Here is a 16,047-nt window from a genome sequence, read left to right as displayed (position 1 = left end):
CTCTGTCCCTGCTTCAGCGTGGGGTCCCTTCCACAGGAGACAGTCCTCCACAAACTTCTCCAATGTGAGTCCTTCCCACGGGCTGCAGTTCTTCATTAACTGCTCCAGCGTCGGTCCTTTCCACGCGGTGCTGTCCTTCAGGAACAGACTCCAGCATGGGTTCTCTGCAGGGTCACAAGTCTTGCCAGCAAACCTGCTCCAGTGTGGACTTCCCACTGGGTCACAGTCTCCTGTGGGCATCCACTTGCTTTGGCGTGGGGTCCTCCACAGGCTGCAAGTGGATATCTGCTTCTCTGTTAACCTCCATGGGCTGCAGGGGGACAGCCTGCCTCACCATGGTCTTCAACACAGGCTGCAGGGGAATCTCTGTTCTGGCGCCTGGAGCACCTCCTCCCCCCGCTTCTTCACTGACCTTAGCATCTGCAGAGTTGTTTCTCTCACATATTGTCACTCCTCTCTCCAGCTGCTGCAGCCCAGAAGGCTTTTTTTCCCCCCTTCTTAAATATGTTTTCACAGAGCCAATACCACCATCACTGATGGGCTCAGCCTTGACCAGTGGTGGACCCATCTTGCAAACAGCTGGCAGGACATGTGGGAAGCTTCTAGCAGCTTCTCACAGAAGCCACCCGCTACCAAAACCTTGCCATGCAAACCCAATACAATAAGTTATAAAATTCTGTCAAATTAATTTTAGTTCATGTACAATTGACTTACCTGGTACCATGATATCAGAAAAATATATGCAGTGAGAGTTAAATCCTTTAGGAATGCAACACTAACAGGCAGAGGGAATTTAGGAAGTCAGTGACCACTTACAGGGAAATAGATCCACTCCTTAAAAAAAAAAAAGATGAAGCTTTTGACATCCTTGTAGAAAGCCTGCAGCAATAGTCGTGTGCCAGCAAAACTGAATACAGCAATAAGAAATTATATATTTTCCAGAAACATGAGAGAAACAGGCTGCTGTTTACAGAAACCAGCTCAATCTTGGAAGGATGCATACAGATAGCTGTTGTACGAGAGACTGGGATCAGGGTTTAATCAGAATTAGCTGACAAGATAAACGACAAACCTCTAGACTTGCTTGAATGTGATTAAACAGAACCACATGGTCAAGTCAAAGAGGGAAGGAAAGGGCAGGGAGAGTCATCCAACATTTTGAGACCGCACCTCTGCCTAGCAGAGCAAAGCAAACCTGCTCCGTGAAAGCAGAACAGGATGGCTCCATTTTGCCAGGAAACATTCACATTAAGTGGTGCAAATTAATACCAAAGGTGCACCAGAGCTGTAGTCAGAAACAGATAAATTCACGTCATTCATTGTGCACCAAGGAAAGCAAGAATGAGAAGCATGAGGATGGTGAAGCTGCTCAAAGGAGATGACATGCAGCTATCACCTGAAGACTCTGCCCTGCAAGGTAAGAAAGGTTCAAATAGTTTACTGTTGGAGACATGACACTAGCTATTAATACGTCTGTCTTTCTCACAACACTTCAAACTACTACTAGCTTGACAACAGAACTCACTAAATCCTAGGAAGGGAACCTCAGGACAGAAGAAGAAGGAACAGTTTCCTCAAAGGAGCCCTCACAGACAAACAAGACTCATGAATCACAATAATTCTGTTCGTAAAGAAGATAAATGTGATCCTTAAACAAAGAAAGAAAGAAAAACCCCAGGATAGCCCTAAGTCAGCAAAATGACTGAAAGAAGATCCCCAAGCTTCTAAAATTTTCACACTTCTGCTTTCTAAACTGGCCTATTTACTTGTCCACTGCTGATCAAACCAAACTTTGCTTCCCTGAAAATATGCATAGAACACACATAAGTCTTTGGTCTTAAGACTGATTATTTGCATCAGAAAGCATCTAAACCAAGAAACCGAAGATTAACTAAAGCTGGCTTACAATTTTATGACTGCATGAATAAAAAGCTAATTGGGCAGAATTACACATCCCTTTTAAATGACTGCATGCAAATCTTTGCTTTTTTCTCAAACATTCATTGCTCAAGCAAGCTTAGAGAAGACTTTCAAACAAAAAAAGGCAAATTAAAAAACACACACATACACCCCAGTCAAGAAAGCCACCTGGTCTAAGAACTGAAGCTCTGTTTTGAAACATGAAATTACAGAAGTCAGCCATTCCTGGAATTTACAACTAAGGGTACTACTTAGAGTACTAAGAGTTACTACTGACGAGGCCATCCTCCACAGGGCCTTCAGACTAGAGCCATTGGGCTCTGACGGCCATTACAAACTATGACTTCATTACCTACTACACAGGCAAGACTGGGTTCAGATACCTATCTAAAATCACATATTTAGCCACATCCACCAAGACAGTAGTGGTCCTACACAACTTCTTAAGTAATTCCAAAGATCATACCTTGAATACTCACTTTGCTAAGCATACTTGGTCAGGTGCAGCTGATTTACTTCCCAAACTTACGACCCCTCTGCTTATTGATATGGGAACTTGAAGCAAGTCCAAAGCATTTTCATAGCCAACAGAGGAAAAACAGACTTAATATCATATGTCTGGAGGGAAGCAACACAAAACATCTAGCTGCACAAAACAAGTACACATTCCCAGAGAGGAACTTATACTTGATGCCAGTTGCAATTTATCCATATATTTAATATCTATTATTAATGATGGATATCTACTGCAGAACTAGTTGCTACTGCAACTACTTAGAAACAGAGAGAAAGCAAGAATGAATCAACACTGAAAGCAAAAACTACAGAATAATGGACTATTCTTTTAATACAGACACAATACTTACGGCTTCAGCATATCAACAGTTATATGTTTAGAAAAAGTGTAAAAATCCAGAGTTTGGGGTTTCAATGCATACAGACATAACCCACAGCAAAGCAAATAGTGGCACAGCCTGTCCTTGAATTCATGTTTTTTTAATTACCTAGGCCCATTACTATTCATCACTCTTTCCTAAACATTACCAATACAGGTATTCTTCAATATCCTGGAGGGTTGAAATAGCTTAAGAGCCACAGGGCTTTTCTGCACAACAATACTTTCCGACAGAGATATACAGTAACATTATATAGTTATATTTGCACCAGTAAACTCCCCATGTGGACACAGATTTTGAGAACAGAGTGCTTTTTCCTCTTGCAGACTAATCCCCAGTAGCATTTGCGTAATTCACTTAAAAGTCTAATGTCAAAGAAACTGATATGCCCAAGTGACTTTGTACTTTTGCACTTTTGCCCAAGCTAACAGGGAACAAAATGGAGAGGTAGTCAACACTGTTGCATCTGTAGTTCCTGATACAACTTTACTACAAAGGACTCGTGCAGAGAATAAAAGGTCAGTTCCTTGCAACCAAGGAGTTAATTAATAAGAGGGGAAAGGGAAGCACATGGATATTGGCATAAGGCAGACAGGACAACAAAAGATGTGGTGCTTGGGAAAGAAATAATCCATAAAACTGAACCGAAAGGCCACATTCTTATGCAAAACCAGATTTGCTGTTCCCATCCCACTTTTTTGCCCTCCTTTGACAGAACACCCTTGACAGATTGTCTAGCCTGACAATGGAAAGGTGAAAGCACAGTATCAGCAGTCACTCCTGCTTGTGCTATCCGCCAAAATGTCAAAAGCAGGCTGACCTTCATTCCCACTGCCAGAAACATGAGGTCAATATGAACGTCTAAAAAGGTTGTCCTGAGCATTCAGCAATGTATTTTTTTTAAAAGCTGTGAAAGGGAAACTTTCCAAAGCTGGAAGGAAGAAAGAGAAAGGTCTTTCAGCAGCTTCAAGGACTACCTTATAAGCCTTTCAATTGCAGCAGGATGAGCTAATAAAGCTGGCCCTTAAATCCTGGAGGTTCAGTGTTCAAATTCTGCTTCAAGTTCACAAATGAAAGGAATCTATTATGCTTGCTTTAGTACGCAAAGAAACCAAGCAACATCAGAAAATTACTATAGTCTTTGACAACACTTGTTGAAAACACAGGCAGCACAGTGTCATGTAGTCTGTTGGCAGAACATTCTCTAAAACTTTGCCTTTTAGTGTCCTATCACTGTATCTGTGTTAATTGTCCGCTTTTTTAAGATGCATTTTAAAGAGGGTCCCAGATCAACGATAAAACAAAGCTTTCAAAGTATACCCCTAGACTCATTCACCTTATGGATATGAAATATGCATCCAGTTATGCTTTTCAATTAAAGTATATACTCTAGCTATATTCTCTAAACAGCTTTCTAGCAATAATACCCAAGCTTCTCCTACTTCTCAGTGACATGGAACAGCCATCTAGAACATTATTTTCTCTAGCTCAATTATCTCAAGCAGCAAACTTTAGAAGCCTCTTTGCCTGAAGTCTCACCTCACATTTTAAAATTAAATACAATGTTCAAAAAACGCATACTAGACCCAGTGAGAAAAATTCTTATTGCAATTTTCTCATAAATCTTTTCCCACAGAGCAGCCCAAAGGGAAACAGAAGGATGATTAACCTTCAGAACCAGAAAAAACATATTTTTATTTTAAATCTTAATTTTGATTTTTTCTGTACAGATTACTTCATTATAAAACTAAATAAAGCAGGGGCAACTCACTGAGTTGTTTCCAGAATAGTACATGGGTACATGGAAGTGGCCTGAAGCAAATTTTTGGCACGTCTGTGTGCACAACATGTCTCAAGTATATTGCTAACTTTGAGATGTAACTGGAAGGTAATAACTTGGCCACCACTACTGCATCATTGACCACTACTGGACAATGAATGGGAGGGAGCAAAAGTCTGTCCATGGTCCATTGTCCAAACAGAAAGATGTCCTACATCAGCTTACTTTTAATGAAATTCTTCTGCTGTGGGCTCCACATACTACTTCATTCCTACAGAGAACTGGCAACACAAAATACAGTCAAAAGACACAAAATACAGTCAAAATTCTCTGATTTCTGATGCACGGGATTACTTTAACTCATAAAAATCACCATCTTTGGGAGAAGCTTTGGGTGCAAAATTTCTGCCATCTTCATAAGGACAGGAGTGACATTTCAGTGTGTCAGGCAGCTCCTCTCAACTCACTTCTTCAAGGCTCAACCTTTAAGTGGCAAACCCAAAACAAATCAACACTGTCACTGTAGAAAAGGAAAGCTCCTACCTGATTTGCATGTCCTGCCATCGTCTTCTAACTGCACACCAGTGGGACAGGCACAGCTGTAGAAGGGGTCTCTTGGAGACAGCAGGCACAGATGGGAGCAACCTCCATTGTTTTCTTCACATGGAGTGTGAACTTCAAGAAACCAAACACATTTATTTTCATTTTTCTAGAACTTCTAAAGCCCTCTTTTCTGTTATGAGTAAGAAATTATAGATCCCAAATGACTGGCACAAGCTTTAGTGCTATAAGACAGAAGATCCACGAAATAAAGTGTTTCATTCCTCCCTCCCCAGCATCTTACTTCTAGGGGCACCTAAATTGAGATGCATGCAAAACCTGATTTTGAAAGAGCTGACAGCTCACCACATTCTCACTTTACAGTTCTTTCAATGTTTCTAAAACTGAACACAGCTAAGAGCTCTGGACATCAGTTACTTTGTGGATGCTGCGTCTGCTAAGCATCATGAAAACGGAAAACAGGGCTTGGAGGGTGGTGATGGTGGGGGAGTGGCCAGTTCTAGGAAATAAGGGAAAATATAACAATTTGTACAATTGCTACATTACAGTAGTGTTGCATGGTGGAAATATCTTTTCCTACTGAAAAGCTTTCACAGCAAGACATATCCCTGAATCACCAGGAAATCCAGAGGAGCAACATGTAAAGTCAGCAATTTTGAAAACATAAAAAAAAAAATATTGGGTACTGGGGAGGGACAGGACACGACAACTGCATGCACCTATCTCACTTACATGGGAAAAAAAATGGCAGCAAAAGATTAAACTGTAAGCACACATAATTACGGAGAATATTGCCAGTTATTAAAAAAAAGCCAAAAAAACCCAAATTGAAAGTTGTGCAAGATCTCTCCAAAATCAATCATAGTTTGAATAAGCATCTGAACTGCTTTAATATAAAACCACAACATTTCCGGCTAATTTGGCTTGTTATTTCCACTGACACTCATAAAGAGGAAAAAAAGGGAGAGTAAGGAATTCAAGCCTGAAAGTCAATGGGATCTGCGCTATTTTCAGCATATGCCATTTCCCTATGAACCACATTTTCTTTGTGACTGACCCAGAAATACTGTGACCCAAGGGTGGGACATTCCCTGAGCTAAAAGCAATGACAAGAATTCAGCACAGACAAACTCTTATCTGGAGCTGAGAGATAAACCAGGGTGTTGTGCATACCCAACAACCTCAATGAAAACTTGCGCATGTTTCATCACCAAGATGATCTCCAAACTCTTTTTACTTACTTTCACGCCTGTTTACTGACATCCTACAAACTTTACTGGAATAACAAATGTTACCTTTAGGGAAGCAGACTTTACAGTTGGCATAAATAAAGAAGCCAATCCAAATGGCAAGAGTATCTCCCCTAGGCAAGAGATGATTCTTCCCATAGCTACTCAATTATATATATTTCTACACCGTTGCTTTTAAGTCCTATTCCCACAATCCTTAAAAAAACCTAGACCAACTGCCACATGGAATCACATGCATATACAAAATACATACAGCCTCACTCAATTCTCAATTCTCAACATCTGCCTTCCTCTGAAGTAGCATCATACATAAAGAAGAAATAGAGGCACATATATGATTCATATAAAAGCTGAGAACTAAATCCCTTCCATACTGAAACATCCATAAGCTATTTGTTACATATTGAAGATAAACATGATCAAGTCTGGACTGCAAAAACCTCACTTATAACTACAACGTGAACATTACATATTTTATGGTAATTGCACTTATTAAAAAAAAGTAATGATAAGCATTTTTTCAGTTGTCTTTAAAATAATGGTGTTAAAAAGATGCCAGGTGAGTCTTTATCATTCTCACTCAGATATTACAAATCAAAAGATGTCATTGAAGCAGTGCACTGAATTTTGGATTTTGTTACCAACTGGGATGAGGAGTGAGTGCATACCAATTCTGGCTGGAATTTTCAAAGAAAGGTACAGGACTCGGGTACTTACACCTTTAGCAACTAATCCTGACAAGGGTTCAAAACCTTACAACTTCACACTAACCATTTTTATGATTAACGTTTTTCCTGATAGATAAGTAATAGTCACGTAAAAAGTTTCAGGGAGAAGTAAAACATACAATATGGCTGCCGGTCTGGACTTAAGACCTGGATGTCCATCGGTGAATATAGGGCAGACAATATTTCTCTCCTTTTCTCTCCCGTTCTTTTGTTACAGGCATGAATGGAGCGCGTTTGCCAGTCTGTCCAATACAAAGTGTCCCCAGACAACGTCAGTGCAAAGGGATGAGTAAGACTACCTTCAACAACTTTTTGCCTAGATGAAAAAAAGAGCAAGGATTAAAAATGCATTGCTTCCACTTGTTCCCACACAGAAAAAAATCCAACTTTGTAAAAACTCATTTAGGAATGGTCTTCTTTTAACAAATTCACTGAACCAACAGATTCACCTGGTGATAAAAGTGATAATAAGACTGAAAAATGTAAAACAAGACTTTGCCCCTTAATAGCAATAAGGACACAAATATACAGGGTTTCACAGAGACATGGTATCTGATTCAGCTCCACATTGATCCCTGAAAGGCCTCACCAAAGTTCTTTAACAGGGCTGTGCAAATACCCAAACAGAGTTGCCTTTTGGAGGAAACATGGGTCTGAAGAGTGCTCCTCCAATTAAAGCACTACTTTTTTTGTCTCCCTATGCAATATATGACATCTTTGCCCAGGACTTCAGTTGTGCTCAGTCCTTGTAGCGGGAAAAGGAAGAAGTGACTCAAGAGGCTCTTTAAATTACCCCTCTTAACTTGGTCAGCAGCAGAAACAAATATTTTTCAGATTATCTTTTTAAATGTAGAGCAAGGTTGAGTTATATTTTTTCTAAGACTAAATATTTATAATTAATATAAATCAGAAACATTTCAGACATTTTTCAATTATGTCATTCAGCCACACCTCTTCTGGAGATGTATATATTTTCACATTGTTTATCAGCTGAACTGAAAGCTACAAAACACATGACAGGATCCCCAAAATGTATACATATTGCAATAAATTTGTATTATTTATATTCAGTACTTCTGGAGACATTTACTAAGTCAGTGAAAACATACTTGACAGTTCCTCAGTGAAAACAGTATGAACTCAGTTTTCACAAAATTCATACATTTTATGTATGCACAAACACAAAGGCATACACACACCTTCCAAACCAGTGTTCTGACACAGAAACCCAGTATTCAAAACTTAGAACTTATTCAAATCATAGAACTTTGAGAAATCTGAAGTCTCAACCATCCTGAAGGAAAGTGAGGAACATATTTTTCTTACATCTATATTCAGACCTGCATTTAAATTGTTTCCATTCAAGAGATTAAAGAAAAAAAAAAAAAAAAACCTAAACCAGCTAACATTTGGCAGGGAATTGATTCTGTTTCATTTTGAGTAGCATAGGTACCATTCACATTCGCATTCATTTTTATATTTGGAATATAAAAAGTACCCCCAAAATTCTTCATATCTATTCAGACATGGAGGAGTTTAAAACAGACTGACACATGCAAACAAGTATTTGCATGTACATGTACAAAGCAGGTAATGTGGAAAAAAGAAAACAATATTATTCTCCTTTCCGTTCTAGAGATAAAATTGAAAGTGCTCTAAAATTTCTGTGCTTCAAGTTATCACTACTTCTCTCACCATAAACCACAGTAGAATAGATAATGATTTCACTTTCTCTTCCCACTGTTACCTTTGCTGTTGCTTCTTTACTAGTAACGGCAGTAGCTGTATACTAGTATCATAGCAGCTGTTTTGCACTATATATTGCCCCTATTTCCATCATTCTTAGATATCAAGTCTCCCCTTCTCCTGTAATTACATCCCTTGAAACAGTTTCAGCCTATGTGCCTGCAAACTGAAGCTTGCTAACATGTAACAGGCAGGTTGCTCGAGTAAGATTAATCCACCATGCAGAACGCAAACTTCCTTTTTATTTGAATTCTGAAGTGATTCTGGGACAGAAGCATTTGAAACACCATAGCATTTATTTGTTGACAAGTCTGTGTGAAACTTATTTTTGCTCTTTGTTTAAGGAAGAGAAGCAACCTCCAAAGCTATCATCTAGTCTGGACCATTATCGAAGTCTACCTTGACACCACAATTGAGTCCCAACTTCACAGACATTGATCAGTGGACGAGAAAAAAGAATAAATACAAATTTCACTTTAAGAGTTAAAATTAAAATCAATATCCATGGCATTTTATTAATATGCGTAACATTTTAAGAGGGAAGTTTTATTATATGGTAACAATAAAAAATATACACAGCTAGATGACATCAAGCTATTATATTTGGCAACGCCTAAAAGTCCACATGCAGTTAGACACAAGGAATTTACAGAATGCATCCTGCATAGGAATATCCTCACATCAACTGTGCATTTACACTCTCCAGTAGTTGACTTAAATACTTAAGAAGTATACACCAGTGAGCTATATTATTTTTAAAAGGAAAATACATTAATATTTTCCTAAAAAACGGTTTCATTTATGGTTCAATAGAAAACTGCCTGGGAGGTGGTGGACATGCACTAATCTACCACAAAGTAATTCAGACAGATTGCTGGATTTAGTGTATTCAAAGGCTTGCTCGCTTTCAGGAGGCTTTTCTCTACTTTAAAATCAGCAAAATAAATTTTACTTACCAAGTACAACTTTAAGTTTTTACACATGTAAGTACAGTTTATACAATTTGTATATGCATGATAACTGCAGCATGAGCCTTACCCTCTGCCACTCACACCCAAATCAGAGAAATATATTCATGTTGTATTGTATGAAAATCTCTCTCATATTTTGAATTTCGAGACAGCATTTTCTTTCTGTCTATGGACCTGCACCTAGCCTTTGAGCTACCATTCCCTTCCGTAAAGGCATTTTCCCTTGTCTATACTTCTGTCAGTCAGTACTTGTCACTTACTACAATGCCACCATTATCTAGCTCTTACATAGCGCTCTCAAAGGAACTTAAAGAGTGTTTTATAAAGGATGTCAATATTGTCATTCCTCTTTTATGAGTGTGAAAATCAGGCACAGAATGCACTTTGGTAAAAAAAACTGAAAACCACCGTGGAAAATGCAGTGGCTGGGGGGGAGGCATATTATTCTATTACACACATATGCATAAAATAAAAACTCCTCCCACTTTTTACCAAAGCAAAATGATTTCATATGATATACATTTAAAATGTTATGATATCAGGAAAATGAAAATGTCATTTCAAACTACCTGAAGACCAAAGTCAGACCAGAAAGCAGAGACTTGCCTCCTCAGCAGGACATTTCACTGGCAGACGACATTCACCCTTCAGGACCAACACAACCTGCCCATCGAACACTGCATAGAATTAAAGGAGCAATCTCAAACTCCTGCACTGTCTGAAGGGTCACCTCTCTGTGTGTACAAAAGCCAAAACTCAACAGAACCCTTGGACAAGAGCCACAATCCAAAACTTCCATACTGTGCTTTCTATCAAGCTTTAGGAAAACCTGCTTCCTTCTCGCTTGTAGTCTTGATATAAGCTGAATTTCGTTAATTTATGGGCATGCCACAAAGGACATCTTTGGACGGGGCAAAGGACAAGTGTGTCTTAATGTATGTTTCCTGTTAAAAAAAAAATACAGTAACAATACTGTATTTTCCCAGTCACTAGTTAGCTTGCCTAGGACCAAGGATAAACATCTCCAACTATTTTCAAGACAAATATGAGCCTAAAAATGAAAAATCCTGCTGTATGAGAAGGCTATAAACAGCTTATAGTGAAATACTGATACACATAGTCTTACTTTTAAAACCAGTTTTATAGGATGTGAGGCTACTTTACTTTTTGCAAGGCTATTAACAATTTTATTTAAAAAAGAACAATATGGCATTTGCATTATTCTAGATTACTGAAAAAAAATGCCTCAGTTTAAAATGAATACAGGAAGTGTGAAATAACTTACACCATATTATTGATTAAAGGAAACTTACCTAAAGGAACCATCCAGATTTGCCCTGTGAATGAAACTCAGTTTTGCATCAGCCCAGTAAAGTTTCTGCTCATCAAGGTCTATCGTCAGTCCATTTGGCCAATAAATATCTGAATCAACAATTATTTTTCGTGTGCTGCTGTCCATTCCTGCCCGTTCTATTCTGGGTGTTTCACCCCAGTCAGTCCAATACATGTATCTGAAAAAGAAAGCAAAGATGCACACAAATTAAATCACAATACATGCTGGTTAGCTTTAGGAACAGAAGGGATAGCAGCTTTTTGCAAAGCCCCTAAGTGTATATACATAGACTAGTGTCTACACAAATGTATATCCCCAAAACTTTAACATACTTATTAACTGATTAACATACTTAACATAAATCAAACCACAGTTCCAGAGGGTGCAAAAACAGTCCTTCATGAAAAAATCTCTCACAAGCACTGCCTCTGCATAATGTATTACCATACTCTTTCAATGTTGAGCAGCGTCTGATTGTCATAAGCATTTACAACTGGTCAGTTATTACAAGTTAATATCCTAAATCATATTCTGGAGCAACTAATTACCTATCCAAGCAGGCAATGACCACAGCTGAATTTCCTTTTGCAAGTCTATACACAGAAAAGAATAAAATCAAGTGCCCTGAAATTTGTTTCTGTCAATAAATAAATCATGAATCTGTGCAGGCTTAGAATGACATTAGATTAAATTTTGGGGTGCTTTTTTCCCCCCTCCCGTCCATGTGCCAGTTTTCGTGTCACTCCACCTATGGGCACTTTAAGTAGCTTGAATAGAGACATTAACAGTGCTTATCAACTGGAAAGGACCAGATCAAAATGTGGCACATCACACATCTGCATGAAAAGTTGAGACTGTACAGTTAGGAGATAAATTGTCTGATCAGAAGAGGACTGTCAGTTCCCATATGGTAAACATTACCCCACGTAATATATTCAATTTGCCAGTTTGGCATGCCAGGGGTGCAAACACACCATAGCCGACCCATTGCACAGCTACCTCAGGCCAGCCAGAGAAACTATATTGCTTTCCCAGTGCCAAGGCAGTCATTTCTGGCATGATGTGCGTCAGGAAGCCTTTGACTAGAGGGAAGCCTCAAACAAAACTAAGCGTCTGTGCACTGGACTCTCCAGCACTCCAGGTTCCTCTCACTATATTACATCAACAGCATTGCCACATGGGCACCAGCTGGGTAAGTGCACTGAGCTACATCTAAGCTAAGTCCTGCTACCACTGGAGCTCCAGAAAATCATGGTAAAGTGGCACCTATTTAGTCCTGCAGAGCCCGTGCTTAGCCAGATTTTTCATAACCTGGATTATCCCAGACTCTCAGAATCCCTGCAGAAGACAGCACTGGCTGTGCAACCAAGCTAGGAACCACAAAGGAAGTAAACACAAGTGCATTGTGAACACACACAGAGGAAAAAAGCTGCATGGTTTCTTTTATGAAAGAGAATGCTGTCCATTCTGGGAAGGAAGTGGCAGACTACATTTGTAATTGCCGCCATGTTCCTCAGCAGGATGTTCTCCCCTTTGCAACAAAAGATGTTCCTGTAAACTGCAGTAGCTCTGTAGCTGCTTCACGTGCAGCTGAGGCCATCATTTCAGCCAAGGAGGAATATGCAGATGTACAGTTATCCCCAGCACGTGTCCCTCACAGCTCACTTAGGCTTAAAATGCTCTGATCTCTGTGTACATATTGTACCCCAATGCAGCCGTACTTCCAGTTCCAGCACAGTTGCAGCACCTATTTAGACCACTCTGATCATAGCAGCATATATCATCATTAGCATGAAGAGGGGAATATATATAAACATATAGATGGATAGATAGATAGAGAGACAGGCAGAAATTACTCATTTGTATCACAATACACATACACTTGAGGGTAGGAGGGGAAAACAAGGAGTTTTCTAGTTGAAATGGTAAAGCTTGCATGCACGTGAGTCCTCAGGCTTCTGAGACAGCTCATCTCAGAGCAGCTGCAGCAGACTCATGTCCCCAGATACCTTCCCCAAAACTTCTCAGCTGCAGCAGCTAGGATAGACTGACTGCTCTTGAAGAGTGTCAGCAGTAGCTGAGCTGCTCCAGTACACAGGACAACCTATGAATGGAACTTGCCACTCATTTTGGTTTTCCTTAACAAGTCCGGCTGTAATTTGTGGCAGGTCAAACTGTGTGGGGAAGCAGCTACTGACAAACAACGGAAGCCAGAGAAAAGCAGACATAAAAGAAACTGTCTGTGCAACCAGCAGGCAAATCAGACTGTGAAACTGATCCGGCCAAATACTTATTTTTGGTCAGGTCAAATCAGTTCTTTGATCTGGCTCACCTGCACTAGCTTCAAGTATTCAAAGGACACCTTGAGCCACCTCTACAGAAACAAAGATAGATAAAAGATGGACTGTTGAATTAAGAAAAACCTGGCTATTCAATTTGACTTTGGGTTATATCATATGGCTATGACAGTCCCACACTTATTCATATATTGAAATGTATAAATACAGACTAAAAAGTGGCTTAGACCAAAATCAGAAATCCCGTGACAGTTATTTAAAAGCAAAACCAAAACCCAAAGGAGACAAAACTAGCTAAGTCCAATTAAACCTTAAAAGCAGGTTAAAATAAAAAGGATGAAAAAATATCCCTAAAATTACCCTTAAGCAAAATTGTTCTCCTCAAGCCTCCCATTAAAACTGCAGCCTGCCCTGAAGCTCAATGCATTCAGATGAAAGGCAAAAAAAAAAGTCTGTAAGCAAAGGGCCCTCATGGCTTCTCTATGATATTAAAGGAGCTCTAGCTCAAGAGCCTCTCCCCCCCAAAAAAAACCTGTTGCCTAATTTCATAGGTGATGTGTGTTTATCCTTGGCCATACAGAGACTGCTGGACAAAAGTAGTACTCAACTTCACCCATTAAGTTGCCACAGGAAAATGACATCCCTACGTTTTAGCTCATTAAGAGGTACCAAGCTCAATCCTCATCAATGCCTGTGTCATTCAAAGATCTAAAACTACACAGTATTAGCAAAGTAGGAAGGCTAGCAGGATGAAGATGCATTTAGACAACATGTAGAACAAACTGAATGCACGCAGTATTCTTTCAAAGCACTTATCTTCCAGTTGGACTTTTTTAATGCAACATATAAAAGATTATTATTATTATTACCCTGTCACCAACTCACCCTGATTACAGGATGCCTCTGCAATCTCATAAGTATCACAAAGCAGACTTTCCTGGTGAACTTTTCAGAATATATCACGCCTCTGCAGTAATCAAGCACTGACTGAAGTAATGGTTTCATTCCCCTCACGTGCTACAAAGCACCCCTGTGGTCCGCCACCGGAAAGCATGTCAAGCAACAGAATGGAAGAAACAGTTCTTGTCTCCATTTAACCTCCTCTCCTTTTCTAACAGGTTTCCACCCTTTCAGCAGGCAGCAGGTGCTGAATTACCATGAATTACAGGAAATCAGCTCTGGTTAGAGGATCTCTTAACACATCAAGACCCTGAACTGGGAGTTTGGATATCACTGTAAGAAATCAGCTGCTCCTGCAGCAGGAGTGGGAGTCCCTGGTCTATGTAAGCCTATTTAAAACCATGCTGCTGCCAAATGGAGCGTTTCCTTCCCTGATTCCTACCCCTGGTGCTAACATTAACACCCTACAGGAAAAAAAAAAAAAAAAAAAAAAACCAAAACCAAAAAAACTTTTCATTTACCTTAGTAAATGATCAGTCTGACCAATGGTCCCAAAGCAGTGGTGCTTAAACAGAAGGAATTAATAAAGGCAGCAGCCACACAGCTGAAGCCACCTATGAAACGGAAAGAGACATTTCTCTTCATTCCCTCCCAGATAAGCCACTCACAAATTAGGGCCCTGGACTCCACAGTTAGCTGGGGTAGTCCTCTTCATCCCTCTTCTCCCACCGCAACATCTAGGCTGTTTTGACATTTTTGGTCAACACAAGGCACAACCCAGCACCGAACACCAAACTGTAACAGGCCATAAGATGTCACGTTTTAAATGCATTCCTGTGTGGGATTTTCAAAAATGTACAAAGTTTCGAGCTTTCCTTTTTTTTTTTTCACTCCCCTCTATTTTGAGTGACAAAGCTATTTCAAACCAAATTAAGTACCAAGTGTCCTGGCTGAGGCACCCTATATTGAGATTCAGCTGAAGACAGAATTTTTTGGGGCAAGTTATAAATCCGAGAGAAAAAAATAAATCCATGGTTATCATGGAAAGAATGACACAAGCTTAGCTAAAGCAGCACTGCAAACTTGACTGGAACCCCAGTTCCACCAAAAGATAAAAATTTCAGGTGGCAGAGCCTCCTTTATGTGATTAGTTATCAAACAAAAGCCAAAGGCTTTATACCTACCCTTGAAATAACCCATGGATCTATTTCAGAAAATGAGTCTTCTGTCAAAACTACTGAAATCTGCTTGCATTAGCCAGGTTCACCAGAGAAAGAGCCATTCAGGAAACAGTAGAGAAATTAAGTATTTTAGTAATGTCCAGTAGTAGCCATTATGTCTTACATTTTGCATCTTCCAAATGCCCTCAGGACATGTGATCAATTCTTACACAAACAGCAGGTATTTTTGGTTGTGGCTTTATGGGCGGGGGAGAACATTGCAAAAAGCTTGTAGTGGCTACTTAGAGAACAAATCAGTGCGCATTGTAACAGTTTATACGTGAGGAACTGATTTAAAGCAACTTGATTTAAGTTAACCTTAATTAATAGAGTTTAAACCTGTTAAGATTACCAAATTCAGGAGCCATATTTCTTATTGACCTCAACAAAAACCAAGCACTTTGAAACAGTCTAGACATCATCAGTGTTTCTGCGACAACTGATG

General features: G+C 39.5%; 1 protein-coding gene across 1 annotated transcript in view; it reads right to left on the bottom strand.

The window, feature by feature from the left end:
* Nucleotides 1-16,047, bottom strand: part of LRP5 (low density lipoprotein receptor-related protein 5) — a 125,833-nt gene that overhangs the window by 97,454 nt on the left and 12,332 nt on the right. Inside the window, exons 2-4 of the mRNA XM_009889371.1 lie at nt 11,166-11,363; nt 7,255-7,451; nt 5,140-5,271 (exon numbers count right to left, since the gene is read on the bottom strand). Of these exons, the coding sequence (XP_009887673.1) occupies nt 5,140-5,271; nt 7,255-7,451; nt 11,166-11,359 (523 nt within the window). The 5' untranslated portion in view covers nt 11,360-11,363. The remainder of the gene's footprint in view (nt 1-5,139; nt 5,272-7,254; nt 7,452-11,165; nt 11,364-16,047) is intronic.

Source organism: Charadrius vociferus, unplaced genomic scaffold, assembly GCF_000708025.1.
Source record: "Charadrius vociferus isolate BGI_N301 unplaced genomic scaffold, ASM70802v2 scaffold467, whole genome shotgun sequence".
NCBI classification, from domain to species: Eukaryota; Metazoa; Chordata; class Aves; order Charadriiformes; family Charadriidae; genus Charadrius; species Charadrius vociferus.
The sequence above is the reverse complement of the archived record's forward strand: the minus strand, read 5'-3'. Positions and strand labels throughout refer to the sequence as shown.